We start from the raw sequence: 14,006 nt of genomic DNA, 5'->3' as shown, positions 1-14,006 counted from the left end.
TTAGGGAGTTGGGAGAGGGAATGAGGGTCCTGTTGTGCCGCCTGCTCCCTCCTAGCTGCAAATCTCCTTCCAGCCCGTTTCAGACTCGAAATCCCTAATGCCATTTGTAAGTGATTATCTGGTCTTCCACTCGGCTGAAATGTTTATGTGATATACAATAAATGCTGGCTTGTTGTTTCGTCGCTGAGCTAAATACGAGAACTCATCTGACTGCTTGGAACACGTTGCTGGAGAGCGGTCGTCACTCCTGCTAAATATCTGTGCTTCAACTTGAATTCTCTCCTGTGTTTTACAGCAGCCGTTTCCAAAGAAGTTCCCCTTCTCGGAGTTTGTGCCGAAAGTTTACAGTCAGATTAAGGAGTTCATCTACGCCTGTCTGAAGTTTTCGGAAGACCTTCATCTCAGGTAGGGGAGGAGCGTGCTCGTGGTTGTGATGCGGTGGTTTGGGCTGCACTGCAGGATCTCAGCAGGTTTAAAACATGAATTCTCTTCCTCAACCCTTCGTGCTGCTCAACTGCTTGGATGTGGCCTGCCCAGGCTGGAGGTGGCTGGTGGTCTCCATGGAGCGGTGGCATCCTTCATGTACAAAAGGCAGGCCAGGTCTTCAAAAAGAGCTGCCCTGTGTAGGGAAAGGTAGCCCAGCACCACACCAGCTGTAGGAAAAATCACAGAATCACAGCATATTTGGGGTTGGCAGGGACCTCTGTGGGTCACCCAGCCCAACCCCCTGCCCAAGCAGGGTCACCCAGAGCAGGCTGCACAGCACCACGGCCAGGCGGGGCTGGAATATCTCCAGAGAAGGAGACTCCACAGCCTCCCTGGGCAGCCTGGGCCAGGGCTCCGGCACCCTCAGAGGGAAGAGGTTCTTCCTCATCTTCAGCTGGAGCTTCCTCGGCTTCAGTTTGTGCCCATTGCCCCTTGTCCTGTCGCTGGGCACCACTGGAAAGAGTCTGGCCCCGTCCTCCTGACCCCGACCCTGCAGATATTTAGAGGCATTTCGAAGGTCCCCTCTCAGCCTTCTCTTCTCCAGGCTGAACAAGCCCAGCTCCCTCAGCCTCTCCTCGTAGCAGAGATGCTCCAGTCCCCTCCTCATCCTCGTAGCCCTCCGCTGGACTCTCTCCAGTAGCTCCTCATCTTTCTTCAAGTGGGGAGCCCAGCACTGGACACAGGACTCCAGATGGGGCCTCCCCAGGGCAGAGCAGAGGGGAAGGAGAACCTCCCTCGCCCTGCTGCCCACACTCCTCTTGATGCACCCCAGGATGCCATTGGCCTTCTTGGCACCCAGGGCACGCTGCTGGCTCATGGTCACCCTGTTGTCCCCCAGCACTCCCAGTCCCTCTCCGCAGAGCTGCTCTCCAGCAGGTCCCCCCCAGCCTGTCCTGGTGCCTGGGGTTGTTCCTCCCCAGCTGCAGGACCCTGCCCGTGCCGGGGGTCTCTTCCCTCTGCGATGTGTCTGAGCCAGTCGCACTGAGTCTGGCTGGCTCGAGACAGAGAGCGCAGTCCTCTCGTCGTGGGGTCAGTGCCTGCTCTGCCATCCGCAGCCCCCCCTGTCCCTCGGGGACGCGTTGGCAGGGAAGCTCGCAAGGTTTGGATTTGCCCTGCCGGTTAATGAGTTTCGGCTGCTGGTTCTGGGGGTTTGTTTTTCTTGTTTCCCACGGGAGTTTATACACAAATAACCTGATTTTTTTTGTGTTTTTAAAGCCTCCAAAGTGTTCCAGGTGTTTACACTCCTTTCTCCATCCCAAGGTGCCTTGATGCTGGTTTTTCCCATGTGTTTGTTTGTGAGGTTGGAAGACAACCGTGTTAGCCAGAAGCTGCAAATTGGTGCTTTCTTCTGGCACCCAGTGATGTCTTCAACTTGGTAGAGGTATAGAAGTGAATAATGAGGTTTTTACTTCAAAGAATCACAGAATCACAGAATGTTCAGGGTTGGCAGGGCCCTCTGTGGGTCACCCAGCCCAACCCCCTGCCCAAGCAGGGTCACCCAGAGCAGGCTGCACCGCACCGTGGCCAGGCGGGGCTGGAATATCTCCAGAGAAGGAGACTCCACAGCCTCCCTGGGCAGCCTGGGCCAGGGCTCCGGCACCCTCAGAGGGAAGAAGTTCTTCCTCATCTTCATCTGGAGCTTCCTCTGCTTCAGTTTGTGCCCTTTGCCCCTTGTCCTGTCGCTGGGCACCACTGCAAAGAGTCTGGCCCCTTCCTCCTGACCCCCACCCTGCAGATATTTAGAGGCATTTCGAAGGTCCCCTCTCAGCCTTCTCTTCTTCAGGCTGAACAAGCCCAGCTCCCTCAGCCTCTCCTCGTAGGAGAGATGCTCCAGTCCCCTCACCATCCTCTTAGCCCTTCTTGAAGGAGAGATCCTTCTCCCCCTCTGACCACTCGCAGCACCCTCCTAGCGAGAGGTTGGACTGCGCGGGGGGGTTTCACCTCCTTTGGCACCTTCGTGTCTTGGCCATGGCCTGACACCGGACCTTGCCCCAGTGCTGATGTGGAGCTGGGGTGATGTTCTGGGGACTCACCAGTTGTTGCACTGCCTACACAAGGCTCTTCAGAGTTCTAATTCTCTTCTTTCGTCTGAGGATGGTGATTTGGAGAGGCATTTTTCTCTCCATCTTCTGCTAGAGGCCGTGGCAGCTTGTTGGTTGATGTGGAAGCACAAGATGTTTCTCACCCCGCGTTTCATCTCGACCTTTCACTGGTGGCAGGTTGTTCTCTTCAGTGGCTCCCAAGGCTCTTAACCTGTGGGTCACCATGAAACATCTCGGTTTCTAAAGCCGGCAGAGCGGTCCAATTTCACACGGACGCCGGTTTCACCGAACCCCTCCGTTGGCACTTCCCTCGCGAGTTTTGTGCTCTTCACCATTACGGAGATGATTGGGTTTGTCAGGGAAGGGAAGAAAAGTGTCCCCTTGGGTCCCTCCTCGGGGGTCCCCCTGGACACGTTATTAAAATTCCTTTCGACATTGGATTTTCGAGCCCTTTTTGAGGAGCAGCGTTGGTCTGGGGGAAGGGAGCCGAGCTGCTGGCTTTTCTAGCCGAACATTTGGAATGTTTCTCTGAAAACCCCTGTTGACACTTTCTTCATTTCACCCTGACAGCTTGAATTAGGTTTTATTAGGAAGCTCGGCTACAAAGCCGGCAGCAAGTTTTCTTTCTCTTCTCTTTCTTTTTCTTCTTTGGTTGTCATTTACCTTGCACCCTGGAGTGATGGGGGTCAGCCCGTCAGTCACGGGAGGCCTGAAGGTCATGACTACTGCCATGGGATGTGGGACATCAGCTGTCATTAGCCCAGACAGTTCGCTGAAATACTCTGCCGTCTTCTCCCGAGGAACAGAGCCGAGGGCAGAAAATGCAGCTTGCATATATATATATATATATTTTTTTTTTTTCTAATTATTTTTTCCAGCTAGTTCCTTGTATTGGTTGGACGGGAGCGTTCTCCCTTCCGTTGATACGTTTGTGAAATTTATTTTGCTTTTCAGGTGTTTGAAGAAAATTTGGAGCTTACTGTGCGTTTACAGGCGGGGCAGTTTTTTGGAGTTTGGCTCTGTTAAGAGAAAGAAAACCTCCTTTGTCTTTTCAGCAGTTCTGCCTCTGTTAAAAAGCGCGTGGTTGAGCTCGGCGAGGAGATGTCTTTAAAAGTATCCCCTCACTGGAAGGCTTCCACCAGCTCCAGTGGAATTTCCCATTGGAAAGATAGGGAATATCGTTGGAAAACAGCGGGCGGAGGGATGAGGGGTCGGCTCTAATCACCCACCATTTGTCAAACAAAGCACTGATCCTGAAAGCACTGGGGATACACTTTTTTAAGTAATTGAAGTACATCAAGCTATTAAAGATAAAATAAAAAATCAGCGGCTTGAATAACTAGATCAGGTTGGACCTTTGGAAGCCTGCTTTCGGAGAGGAGATAAATGTGGTTCCTTTGATAGCTCACGCTGTTGCTTCTGTGTTACAGGGGGTCTGTGGTTGTAGACCAAGCCTGGTAACAGAATCACAGAATCACAGAATGGTCGGGGTTGGAAGGGACCTCTGTGGGTCATCTAGTCCAACCCCCCTGCCCAAGCAGGGTCACCTACAGTAAGCTGTAGAGGACCTTGTCCAGGTGGGTCTTGAATATCTCCAGAGAAGGAGACTCCACAGCCTCCCTGGGCAGCCTGTTCCAGGGCTCCATCACCCTCAGAGGGAAGAAGTTCTTCCTCATCTTCAGCTGGAACTTCCTCTGCTTCAGTTTGTGCTCATTGCCCCTTGTCCTGTCACTGGGCACCACTGGAAAGAGTCTGGCCCCGTCCTCCTGACACCCACCCTTCAGATATTTGTAAGCATTTATTAGGTCCCCTCGCAGCCTTCTCTTCTCCAGGCTGAACAAGCCCAGCTCCCTCAGCCTCTCCTCGTAGGAGAGATGCTCCAGACCCCTCACCATCCTCGTAGCCCTGTGCTGGACTCAGACGAAGCTGGTAGATCACATTGGCTGCAGACGTGTGTAGTGAGTGGTCCACGTGAAAAATATTATTCATTTGGGGGTTTTGTTTTCTTCTTGCATATTGAGAGCTGAGATCCAACCTTTCTGTTGAGACCCAACCTCTTCTTCACAGTCAGGAGTTGGCACCATACACCTGACTGGTACCACTACTCTGTGCTAACTGGGCCAGTTAACTGGTCTGGGCTGTTGATGTGAGCTGCTACTTGGTTCATCGTTTCAGCTGGGAGAGTCCTGGGCAAGGCAGCACCCATCGCTCATGTTGCCACCTTGCTTACCTCTGCTGTTCAGCCAAGGAAGATCTGGGACGCTGCAGCCCAGCGCCTGGTCAAATCCTGCTCTTTGTTTTTTTTTTTCCCCAAGGAATGCTTCCATTTTGTGTGTGGACCTCATGGGAGAGGTCGCAGATCCTTCTGCTCCGGTGGAACCCAACCGCAGGCGTTACCAGGCTGCTTGACCCAGCACGTCACTGTAGTTACAGCCTGATTTTCTAGCTTATGCAGCCAACAGACAAAAGGAGAGTAGGAAACCTTGGGAAATGGTGCTTATATTCAGAAAAGGCTTGGTTAGAAAGGCTTTGAAGACATAAAAGTAGTGTGGAAGTGCTAAGCAGTATTATTAAGCACTACTTGTTTATCATTGAATCATTAAGGTTGGAAAAGACCTCTCAGATCATCAAGTCCAACCGTCAACCCAACACCCCCACGCCTGCTAAACCATGTCCCCAGGTGCCACATGGTTTTTGATCCCCTCCAGGGATGGGGACTCCACCACCTCCCTGGGCAGCCTGGTCCAACGCCTGACCACTCTTTCAGGAAAGAAGTTTTTCCTAATATCCAATCTGAACCTCCCCTGGTGCAACTTGAGGCCATTGCCTCTTGTCCTCTCCCTGGTTATCTGGGAGAAGAGACCAACCCCCGCCTCACTACACCCTCCTTTCAGGCAGTTGTAGAGAGCGAGAAGGTCTCCCCTCAGCCTCCTCTTCTCCAGACTGAACAGCCCCAGCTCCCTCAGCGGCTCCTCATGGGACTTGTTCTCCAGACCCCTCCCCAGCCTCGCTGCCCTTCTCTGGACACGCGAGGGGCCCAAAACCGAACACAGCACTCGAGCTGCAGATGGAGGCTGTCAGGGTTGAGATGTTCCTTCAGCTGAGGTGAGGAAGCAAACCCTCACCAGGCAAAGTGTTTGGTGGTTATGGCAACCTCGTGCCGTCAGCGCTGGCTGCGGCGTCAGACAGAGGCCAGCAGCATCCCGCTCCTGCCAAGAGCAGGACTGTCCTGGCTTGTTTGATTTCGACACCCTGATGACAGGTTGACGTTTGAATTGAAAAAAGCAAGCTTTTCCAGCATGACCTATTTGATTGCCACGTTGGTTTAGTGAGAAAAGCTGACATCATGTCCAAACCCCCACGTTTTTCTTCTGCACCTTCTCGGCTCCGGTAGATGCTGGGAGCTCCAGCCACCAGCTCCGCTTCCCACCTCGCCCACTCTGCACGTCCACCATCCTCGGGGACGGCCTCTGCGACTCCCCATTCCAGCTTTCCCAGGGGAAAATCCCGAAACGGCCGCAGCGCTTGTACAAAGACAGAACTTTGTGGATTGTTTGCTCCATATGAATTTTTTTCTTTACCCCCTCTGAGCGCGGATCCAGCCCTTTTTGCTCCCCAGCCCCTTCCCCGATTCCCACGCCGTTCTGGCAGCAGCAGGCAGCTGCCCCGGTGTCACGGGGGTCCCTTCGTAGCACCCCATGGCTTTAAATCTCCTCGGGTGTCTTTTTTACCATCTGCAGATGATCACAGGGTTAGATTTATTGTACTTGCTGTGTTTTACCATGCTGTTGGCTGGTGGAGGGGACTGGGGACAATCTGGTCCTTTCTGGGGGATGATGGAGAGCCTGGGGTTGTGTGTGCGTGGTGGGTTTTGGGCTTTGTTTTTTTATTTATCTTTAAGTAAAACCTTATCTGAGCGCCCTACCCATAGTGTAAACACCAAGAGAATTCTTTGGCTGGTTTCTTCTTCCCCCATGTGTTGATTTCTGGTGGACGACAGGTTAACCATGAGCCAGCAGCGTGCCCTGGCTGCCAAGAAAGCCAATGGAATCCTGGGGTGCATCAAGAAGAGTGCGGCCAGCAGGACGAGGGAGGTTCTCCTTCCCCTCTACACTGCCCTGGTGAGGCCTCATCTGGAGTCCTGTGTCCAGTGCTGGGCTCCCCAGTTCAAGAAAGATGAGGAGCTACTGGAGAGAGTCCAGCGGAGGGCTACGAGGATGAGGAGGGGACTGGAGCATCTCCCCTATGAGGAGAGGCTGAGGGAGCTGGGCTTGTTCAGCCTGGAGAAGAGAAGGCTGCGAGGGGACCTAATAAATGCTTACAAATATCTGAAGGGTGGGTGTCAGGAGGATTGGGCCAAGCTCTTTTCAGTGGTGCCCAGCAACAGGACAAGGGGCAATGGGCACAAACTGAGGCACAGGAAGTTCCGTCTGAACATGAGGAAGAACTTCTTCCCTCTGAGGGTGACGGAGCCCTGGCCCAGGCTGCCCAGGGAGGCTGTGGAGTCTCCTTCTCTGGAGATATTCCAGCCCCGCCTGGACGCGGTCCTGTGCAGCCTGCTGTAGGTGACCCTGCTTCAGCAGGAGGGTTGGAGTAGATGACCCACAGAGGTCCCTTCCAACCCCTACTGTTCTGTGATTCTGTCCCACACTTTAAAAAAATCCAAACGTGTTGTCTTGGACCACGCGTTAAAACTGTGCAAGAAGGAGCTGAGGGGTCCAGCTGAGACAGGAGGTGGGCTAGCCCTGGTCATCGCTGGCCCACGCTGCCCTTCCCCACTAAGCAGGAGGAAAACAAAGTCACAGGGATCATCGGTGGTGATGATCTAGAAGAGACCCACGCTAAGACTTTGGCTGATGACATTGAATTGGGATTATCAGGAGCTGGGTCCTGCCGAGCCGCTGACCCTGCTCCGCGTTGTCCAACTGGGAAGGGGACAGCGGTCAACCCTTGGCAGGGGCGTAGCTCAGGAAAGCAGCCTTCTAAACATCAGGGAAAAGGAAATGTTAGAGCAGCCTGTTGGGGAGCGCAGCGCGGCGAGCAGCCGCTGGGCGTGCGGGGAGTTGTGCAGCTGGGTTTTTCCTTGGGAAAGCTGCAGCAGGACACGGCTTGCTCGGTCTCGTGGAAATACGAGCGTGACTTTGCTCAGAGATGCAAGCGGGGAGCAATGTTTGCCACCTCTCCCGGGAATCTGGGGAATTTGAGTGCAGTTTTCGTGCAGCAGCACAAGGAAGGTCCAGAATAAGTTGAAAAATTGAGTTGCCTGAAGGATGCACGGCGCTCGGGGGGGGTGAGGGGGTTCAAGGGGTGCTGCTGTGACTGCAGGGTTGCCGTCGGAGAAGGCTCAGTCTTGCTTTCCCGAGCAGCAGGCGCTGATGGACCACTCGGAGCATCTGCTCTCACGTTAAGTCGGAGCTGGACACGGGCTGGCAGCACCCATCCCCGCAGCCGCGGGCACCCCGGCAGCAGCACCCCGAGATCCCCCGCCGTGGGGTAACTGCGAGTCTTGCTTTTGGTTCTCGTGTCAATCCCACCTTTGTAACCTGGCCCATTTGTCAGGTACAGCAGCAGAAGGAGCAGAAAGGTCACGGGCTTGATCTACCGGGAGCCTGAGAGTTATTAATGTTTCACAGCCTTCCAGTTGGGAATTTTCTTTGCCCTCGGCTGCCTGTCACTGCACTCCCAGAGCCAAAGCCCCGTGGTGTCAGGGCTAATGCAGGGCCAACGACAGATCAAAGGAGCCTGTGTCGGGGTGGGTTTCCAAAACCTCCCGTGGAAGGGAGTGGTTGCACCTTGCCGCTGTGCCCGTTGGAGGGGCAGCACGAAGCCAAGCCCCTGGACTTTGCTGCAATCACCTGGCAAAGGGCATGACGGTGCTGCAAGAGCTTCCAGTCTGATGGAGTTAAAGAAAAAGCCATGAGAAGGCTGGGGGCGGGGGGTATTTTGGGAAGTTTGATTTATTTGTATCCCCCAGTTGCAGGTCTTTGATCCCTTTCCCCTTGCGTGCTGAATGGGCAGAACTCCAGCGTTGTGTTCAACTTCTTCATCAATAACCTGGATGAAGAGTTCAAGTGCACCCTCTGCAAGTTTGCTGATGACACCAAACTGGGAGGAGTGGTGGATACACCAGCAGGCTGTGCTGCCATCCAGAGAGACCTGGACAGGCTGGAGAGTTGGGCAGAGAGGAACCTGATGAGGTTCAACAAGGGCAAGGGCAAGGTCCTGCACCTGGGGAGGAACAACCCCAGGCACCAGTACAGGCTGGGGCGGACCTGCTGGAGAGCAGCTCTGCGGAGAGGGACTGGGAGTGCTGGGGGACAACAGGGTGACCCTGAGCCAGCAGCGTGCCCTGGGTGCCAAGAAGGCCAATGGGGTCCTGGGGTGCATGAGGAGGAGTGTGGGCAGCAGGGCGAGGGAGGTTCTCCTCCCCCTCTGCTCTGCCCTGGGGAGGCCCCATCTGGAGTCCTGTGTCCAGTTCTGGGCTCCCCAGTTCAAGAAAGATGAGGAGCTACTGGAGAGAGTCCAGCGGAGGGCTACGAGGATGAGGAGGGGACTGGAGCATCTCTCCTCCGAGGAGAGGCTGAGGGAGCTGGGCTTGTTCAGCCTGGAGAAGAGAAGGCTGAGAGGGGACCTTTGAAATGCCTCTAAATATCTGCAGGGTGGGTGTCAGGAGGACGGGGCCAGACTCTTTGCAGTGGTGCCCAGCGACAGGACAAGGGGCAACGGGCACAAGCTGAAGCAGAGGAAGCTCCAGCTGAAGATGAGGAAGAACTTCTTCCCTCTGAGGGTGACGCAGCCCTGGCCCAGGCTGCCCAGGGAGGCTGTGGAGTCTCCTTCTCTGGAGATATTCCAGCCCCGCCTGGCCGCGGTGCTGTGCAGCCTGCTCTGGGTGACCCTGCTTGGGCAGGGGGTTGGGCTGGGTGACCCCCAGAGGTCCCTGCCAACTCCGACCATTCTGTGATTCTGTGTGCAGGGCAGTGGTTTGGCTGCAAGTGTTAGTGCTGGTGCTGCGGGCAGCTCTCCCCCGTGCAGGACCAGCCCCGCTGAGAGGAGAGGCTCAGGGACGTAGGTTTGCCCGCATTAGTCCCCTGTCCTTACCAACACACACACAAAAATGCCTAAATTGCTGGTATGTATTAGTACGTCAGTGCCTGTAAGTGGTCCATGGCTGATCAGGCATAAGCCAGCAGAGGATGAGGAAGGACACTGGGTGATGAGGGCTCCAGGTGAATTTCTTTTTATAGAGCAGTTGGAAAATATCTCTGTAAATTCTATTTTTCAGCTCCACCGAAGTTGATGATATGATTAGAAAATCCACGAATCTGCTGCTGACCCGAACGCTGAGCAACTGTTTACAGAATGTCATCAAGAGGAAAAACGTCGGGCTGACGGAGGTAGGACACGGCTCAAGGAGCCCCATTTCCAGGGCAGGGCGACGCAAGGGGGGTTTGTCCCTTGGAGCTCCTCACAGCACCTTGAGAGATGCTGGTTTGGAGCGTTGTTATAAAATATTGGGTTGGACAACAATAATGGAACCACACAGTGTTGCTGGACAAAGCAAGAAACTGCTGTACAAAGCAAGAAAGTGTGGTTGACACGCTGGAGGGAAGGGATGGAGTCCAGAGGGACCTGGACAGGCTGGAGAGGGGGGTCTGCATGAACCGCATGAAGTTCAACAAGGCCAAGTGCAAGGTCCTGCACGTGGGTCGGGGCAACCCTGAACACGAGCACAGGTTGGGTGGAGAGTGGCTGGAGAGCAGCCCTGAGGAGAAGGACTTGGGGGTACTGGTGGATGAGAAGCTCAACACGAGCTGGCGATGTGCGCTGGCAGCCCAGAAAGCCACCCGTACCCTGGGCTGCATCAAGAGCAGCATGGCCAGCAGGGCGAGGGAGGGGATTCTGCCCCTTGACTCCGCTCTCCTCAGACCCCACCTGGAGTCCTGCGTCCAGCTCTGGAGCCCCCAACATAGGAAGGACATGGATGGGTTGGAGCGGGGCCAGAGGAGGCCACGAAGATGATCCGAGGGCTGGAGCACCTCTCCTGCGAGGACAGGCTGAGGGAGCTGGGGCTGTTCAGCCTGGAGAAGAGAAGGCTCCGGGGTGACCTTAGAGCAGCTGCCAGTACCTGGAGGGGCCGACAGGAAGGATGGAGAGGGGCTTTTCACAAGGGGGTGCAGTGATAGGACAAGGGGGAACGGCTCTAAACTAAAAGAGGGCAGATTTAGATGAGATATTGGGAAGAAATTCTTCCCCATGAGGGTGTTGAGGCCCTGGCCCAGGTTGCCCAGAGAAGCTGTGGCTGCCCCCTCCCTGGCAGGGTTGAAGGCCAGGTTGGATGGAGCTCTGAGCACCCTGGTCTGGTGGAAGATGTCCCTGCTCATGGCAGGGGGTTTGGAACCAGGTGATCTTTAAGGTCCCTTGCAACCCAAACCATTCTTTGATTCTAAGAAACACTTTTTCTTGTGGGAAGGAGGAAGCTTTTATACTGTTAGCCTTGCCCCTCTTTTGAATTTGCGGAGCATTGCGTAGCTCACAGAAAGTCAGAGGACTTCAAGGAGCACCAGAGGAGAGCCAAGTGGGAACCATGAGAAGATGGGGAGGTGATCCCCACCTGTAGGTGACATTCGAGTCACGTTGCTACAGTATAAACTCTGTAATGGCATCTTCTTTATGCTTTTTTGTGCACAAAGTCAGATTTCTGGGAAGTTTGATGCACGTAAATCCCGGCTGTTTGGGAAGGTGTGTGGTACCCAGGGCAGTCTGGACACCTTAGTGGGACCTCTGCGTGCTGTTAGTAGATGAGTAGGCATTAATACAGTTGCAGTTGTTTAATTGATTGTACTGTAGAAGTGTGTCCTGTTCTCTGGACGCTGTAAATACCCTACGGAGGTGAGTTCTGGAGACTTTAGTGCATTTACACGGGTGTGTATTTACACATGATGCTTCCTCAGCCCTTCATCTCCCTGTCTGGAATCTCGCTGCTCCCTGGGGGCAAATTCCTCTTCCCTCCTGCTCCTCCCAAGGCTCCCTCCACAAAGAGGAATGCAACACTATCCCTGCACTGTCCATCCCCCAAACGATTACTTTTGCTGCTGTTGCAAAGGTTCCCACCATGTGACTGAGGATGATGAGAGTCCTGGAGCATCTCTCCTACGAGGAAAGGCTGAGGGAGCTGGGCTTGTCCAGCCTGGAGAAGAGAAGGCTGCGAGGGGACCTTCGAAATGCCTCTAAATATCTGCAGGGTGGGGGTCAGGAGGATGGGGCCAGACTCTTTCCAGTGGTGCCCAGCAACAGGACAAGGGGCACCGGGCACAAACTGAAGCCGAGGAAGCTCCAGCTGAAGATGAGGAAGAACTTCTTCCCTCTGAGGGTGACGGAGCCCTGGCCCAGGCTGCCCAGGGAGGCTGTGGAGTCTCCTTCTCTGGAGATATTCCAGCCCCGCCTGGCCGCGGTGCTGTGCAGCCTGCTCTGGGTGACCCTGCTTGGGCAGGGGGTTGGACTGGGTGACCCACAGAGGTCCCTGCCAACCCCAACCATTCTGTGATTCTGTGACTCTGTGTAGGAAGGGCAAACCCAGTGTGACAGCCCTCTCGGCCGCTTTTGACCGCTTTAGATGCTGTAGATGTTCCTCGGCATCTTCCACGTGGAGTGGAGGTGGTGCCTTTCTCTGGGCTGAGAGTGGCTTCTTCTTGTGCTGTGGAACTGAAGAGGATTCTTACGAGCAAAGCCTGCATAGCACAACTTGAGTTTAAAAGAAAGGTGTAGTACATCCAGAGATTGGTGTTCATCTCTGAATCTCTTCTCATATTTTCACCTTTTTACTTACCACTTAGCAAGGTACAACTAGGTCTCTGCGAGGTTATCTCTACCATCAGTTTTTTCTGATTTGGTGGAAGAAAAACACCTTAGAGCATCCTCATCCCCTCCTGCCTCTTTGCCTTGTGTAACCATTGACCTGTTTGTCCAAATGGAAGCATGCTGCGTTTTCCTTCGGAGTTTCACAAATCCTTCCCACTTAAGAAAAGACGTTGATGCGACTGTGTGGAGCACAGGAATTAACGGGCACGTTGAAGAGTCCCAGATCATATACAACCATAGCCCAGGTTTCAAAAGTGATTGCAAAAGATGTTGAAGTACCTTGCGTAACTGTCACTTCCAAGATTTATTTTTTGCACAAAGCAACGCTTTCTGTTTCTGGGCGCTCCGGTGTCATCTTCCAAGCAGTGGACAAGGTAATACATGGCCGTGTACCAACCTTCCCGGTCTCTTAGCCCCTTTAATTTATTTTTCATTGTTGTTTTTTGGGTCTAGCTCTGAGCATTCGATGGTGAAGTTTGTTACCAAGTATGGTCCAGGTAATCCTGGTGTTTTGAATAACCCTCAACAAGAGAGAGGGAAAAGATGCGACTATTTTTACATTTAAATACCCCAATGAGAAGGTCTTACCCCTCTGAGTTCAAGAGAAGATCAGAAGTCGAAGGAGCTGGGGAGGGAGCAGGAAACCTCGTAACAAGTGGTGGAAGAGAATCAAAGCCATCGGGGCCATCAGGTTTGATAGCCCATCTAGAGCAGCAAGTTGTGATGATCAGAGAAGAGGTTCCGGCGGAATTTCACGCAGCTGGAAATAGCTAATATTTAATTAACTTGGCACTATAGAAAAATATGTCCCGGTCATGATGCCAGGGCTATCTGACATGGGGAAACTCAGATGAGCTCATCTGAAGGCAAGAATCAACAACAGAGTTAACAAGGAATTCAGAAATGAGAAGCCCCCCTACGTACCTGTGTAATACATTTCAGGGACCAAGTACAGAACAGGAGGAGTGCAAATAGATTGTAATTTGGTTTCTTAACAACAAAAACCTGACTGAAATTGCAGAAGCGTTGGCTGGAAGGGACTTCTGGAGGTGCCCATCCTGACCTCCCACTGGAAGGGGGATCGTTGCTCACTCGGATCACGCCAACCATGGCTTTCCCTACCCAACTTTTAATTTCTCCGAAACAAAGGTCCCACAGCTTCTCTGGGCACCCTGTTCTGGTTCTGCACTACCTTCCTAATGATACTTTTCGCTTCTAATATCCAAGCTGGACTTCCCAAGTGGTGGCCATTGCCCCTGCTCATGTCATCTGGCACTAACAAGAGTTGGGTTCTACAACGGTTGTAGCGTTCCTTCAGTGGTTCTGTGCCTGCAGCACTCAAACCGGTGATTAATCCATCTCATTCAGAAGATTTGCAAGTCTTTCAAAAGAATTTCTTCAGAGGAGGTAACTGCAAACTACCACACCATACTCCTGCAATCAAATTATGTCAGTCAGAGCATTATAATGCCTTCGGTGTCTGTAAGAGAACTGTGTTGGCACGGTATCCGAGCTAGACATTATTTGGAAAGGTTTTGTTATAGCTGATGTTGCACCTTGAAAATATTTGCGGCAGTCTGCTTGGACAAAAAGTATCTGCTTTAGGAATTAATGATGCTT

At 53.3% G+C, this 14,006-nt stretch overlaps 1 protein-coding gene across 5 annotated transcripts in view; it reads left to right on the top strand.

Annotated features, from left to right (window-relative positions):
* EXOC6B (exocyst complex component 6B) overlaps positions 1 to 14,006 on the top strand; it is a 368,403-nt gene that overhangs the window by 219,584 nt on the left and 134,813 nt on the right. For all 5 annotated transcript variants that reach the window (XM_075420231.1, XM_075420229.1, XM_075420230.1 and 2 more), the window contains 2 exons: positions 296 to 405; positions 9,811 to 9,922. In XM_075420231.1, coding sequence (XP_075276346.1) covers positions 296 to 405; positions 9,811 to 9,922 — 222 coding nt within the window. The remainder of the gene's footprint in view (positions 1 to 295; positions 406 to 9,810; positions 9,923 to 14,006) is intronic.

Source organism: Opisthocomus hoazin, chromosome 5 (assembly GCF_030867145.1).
Source record: "Opisthocomus hoazin isolate bOpiHoa1 chromosome 5, bOpiHoa1.hap1, whole genome shotgun sequence".
Classification (NCBI taxonomy): Eukaryota; Metazoa; Chordata; class Aves; order Opisthocomiformes; family Opisthocomidae; genus Opisthocomus; species Opisthocomus hoazin.
The sequence above is the reverse complement of the archived record's forward strand: the minus strand, read 5'-3'. Positions and strand labels throughout refer to the sequence as shown.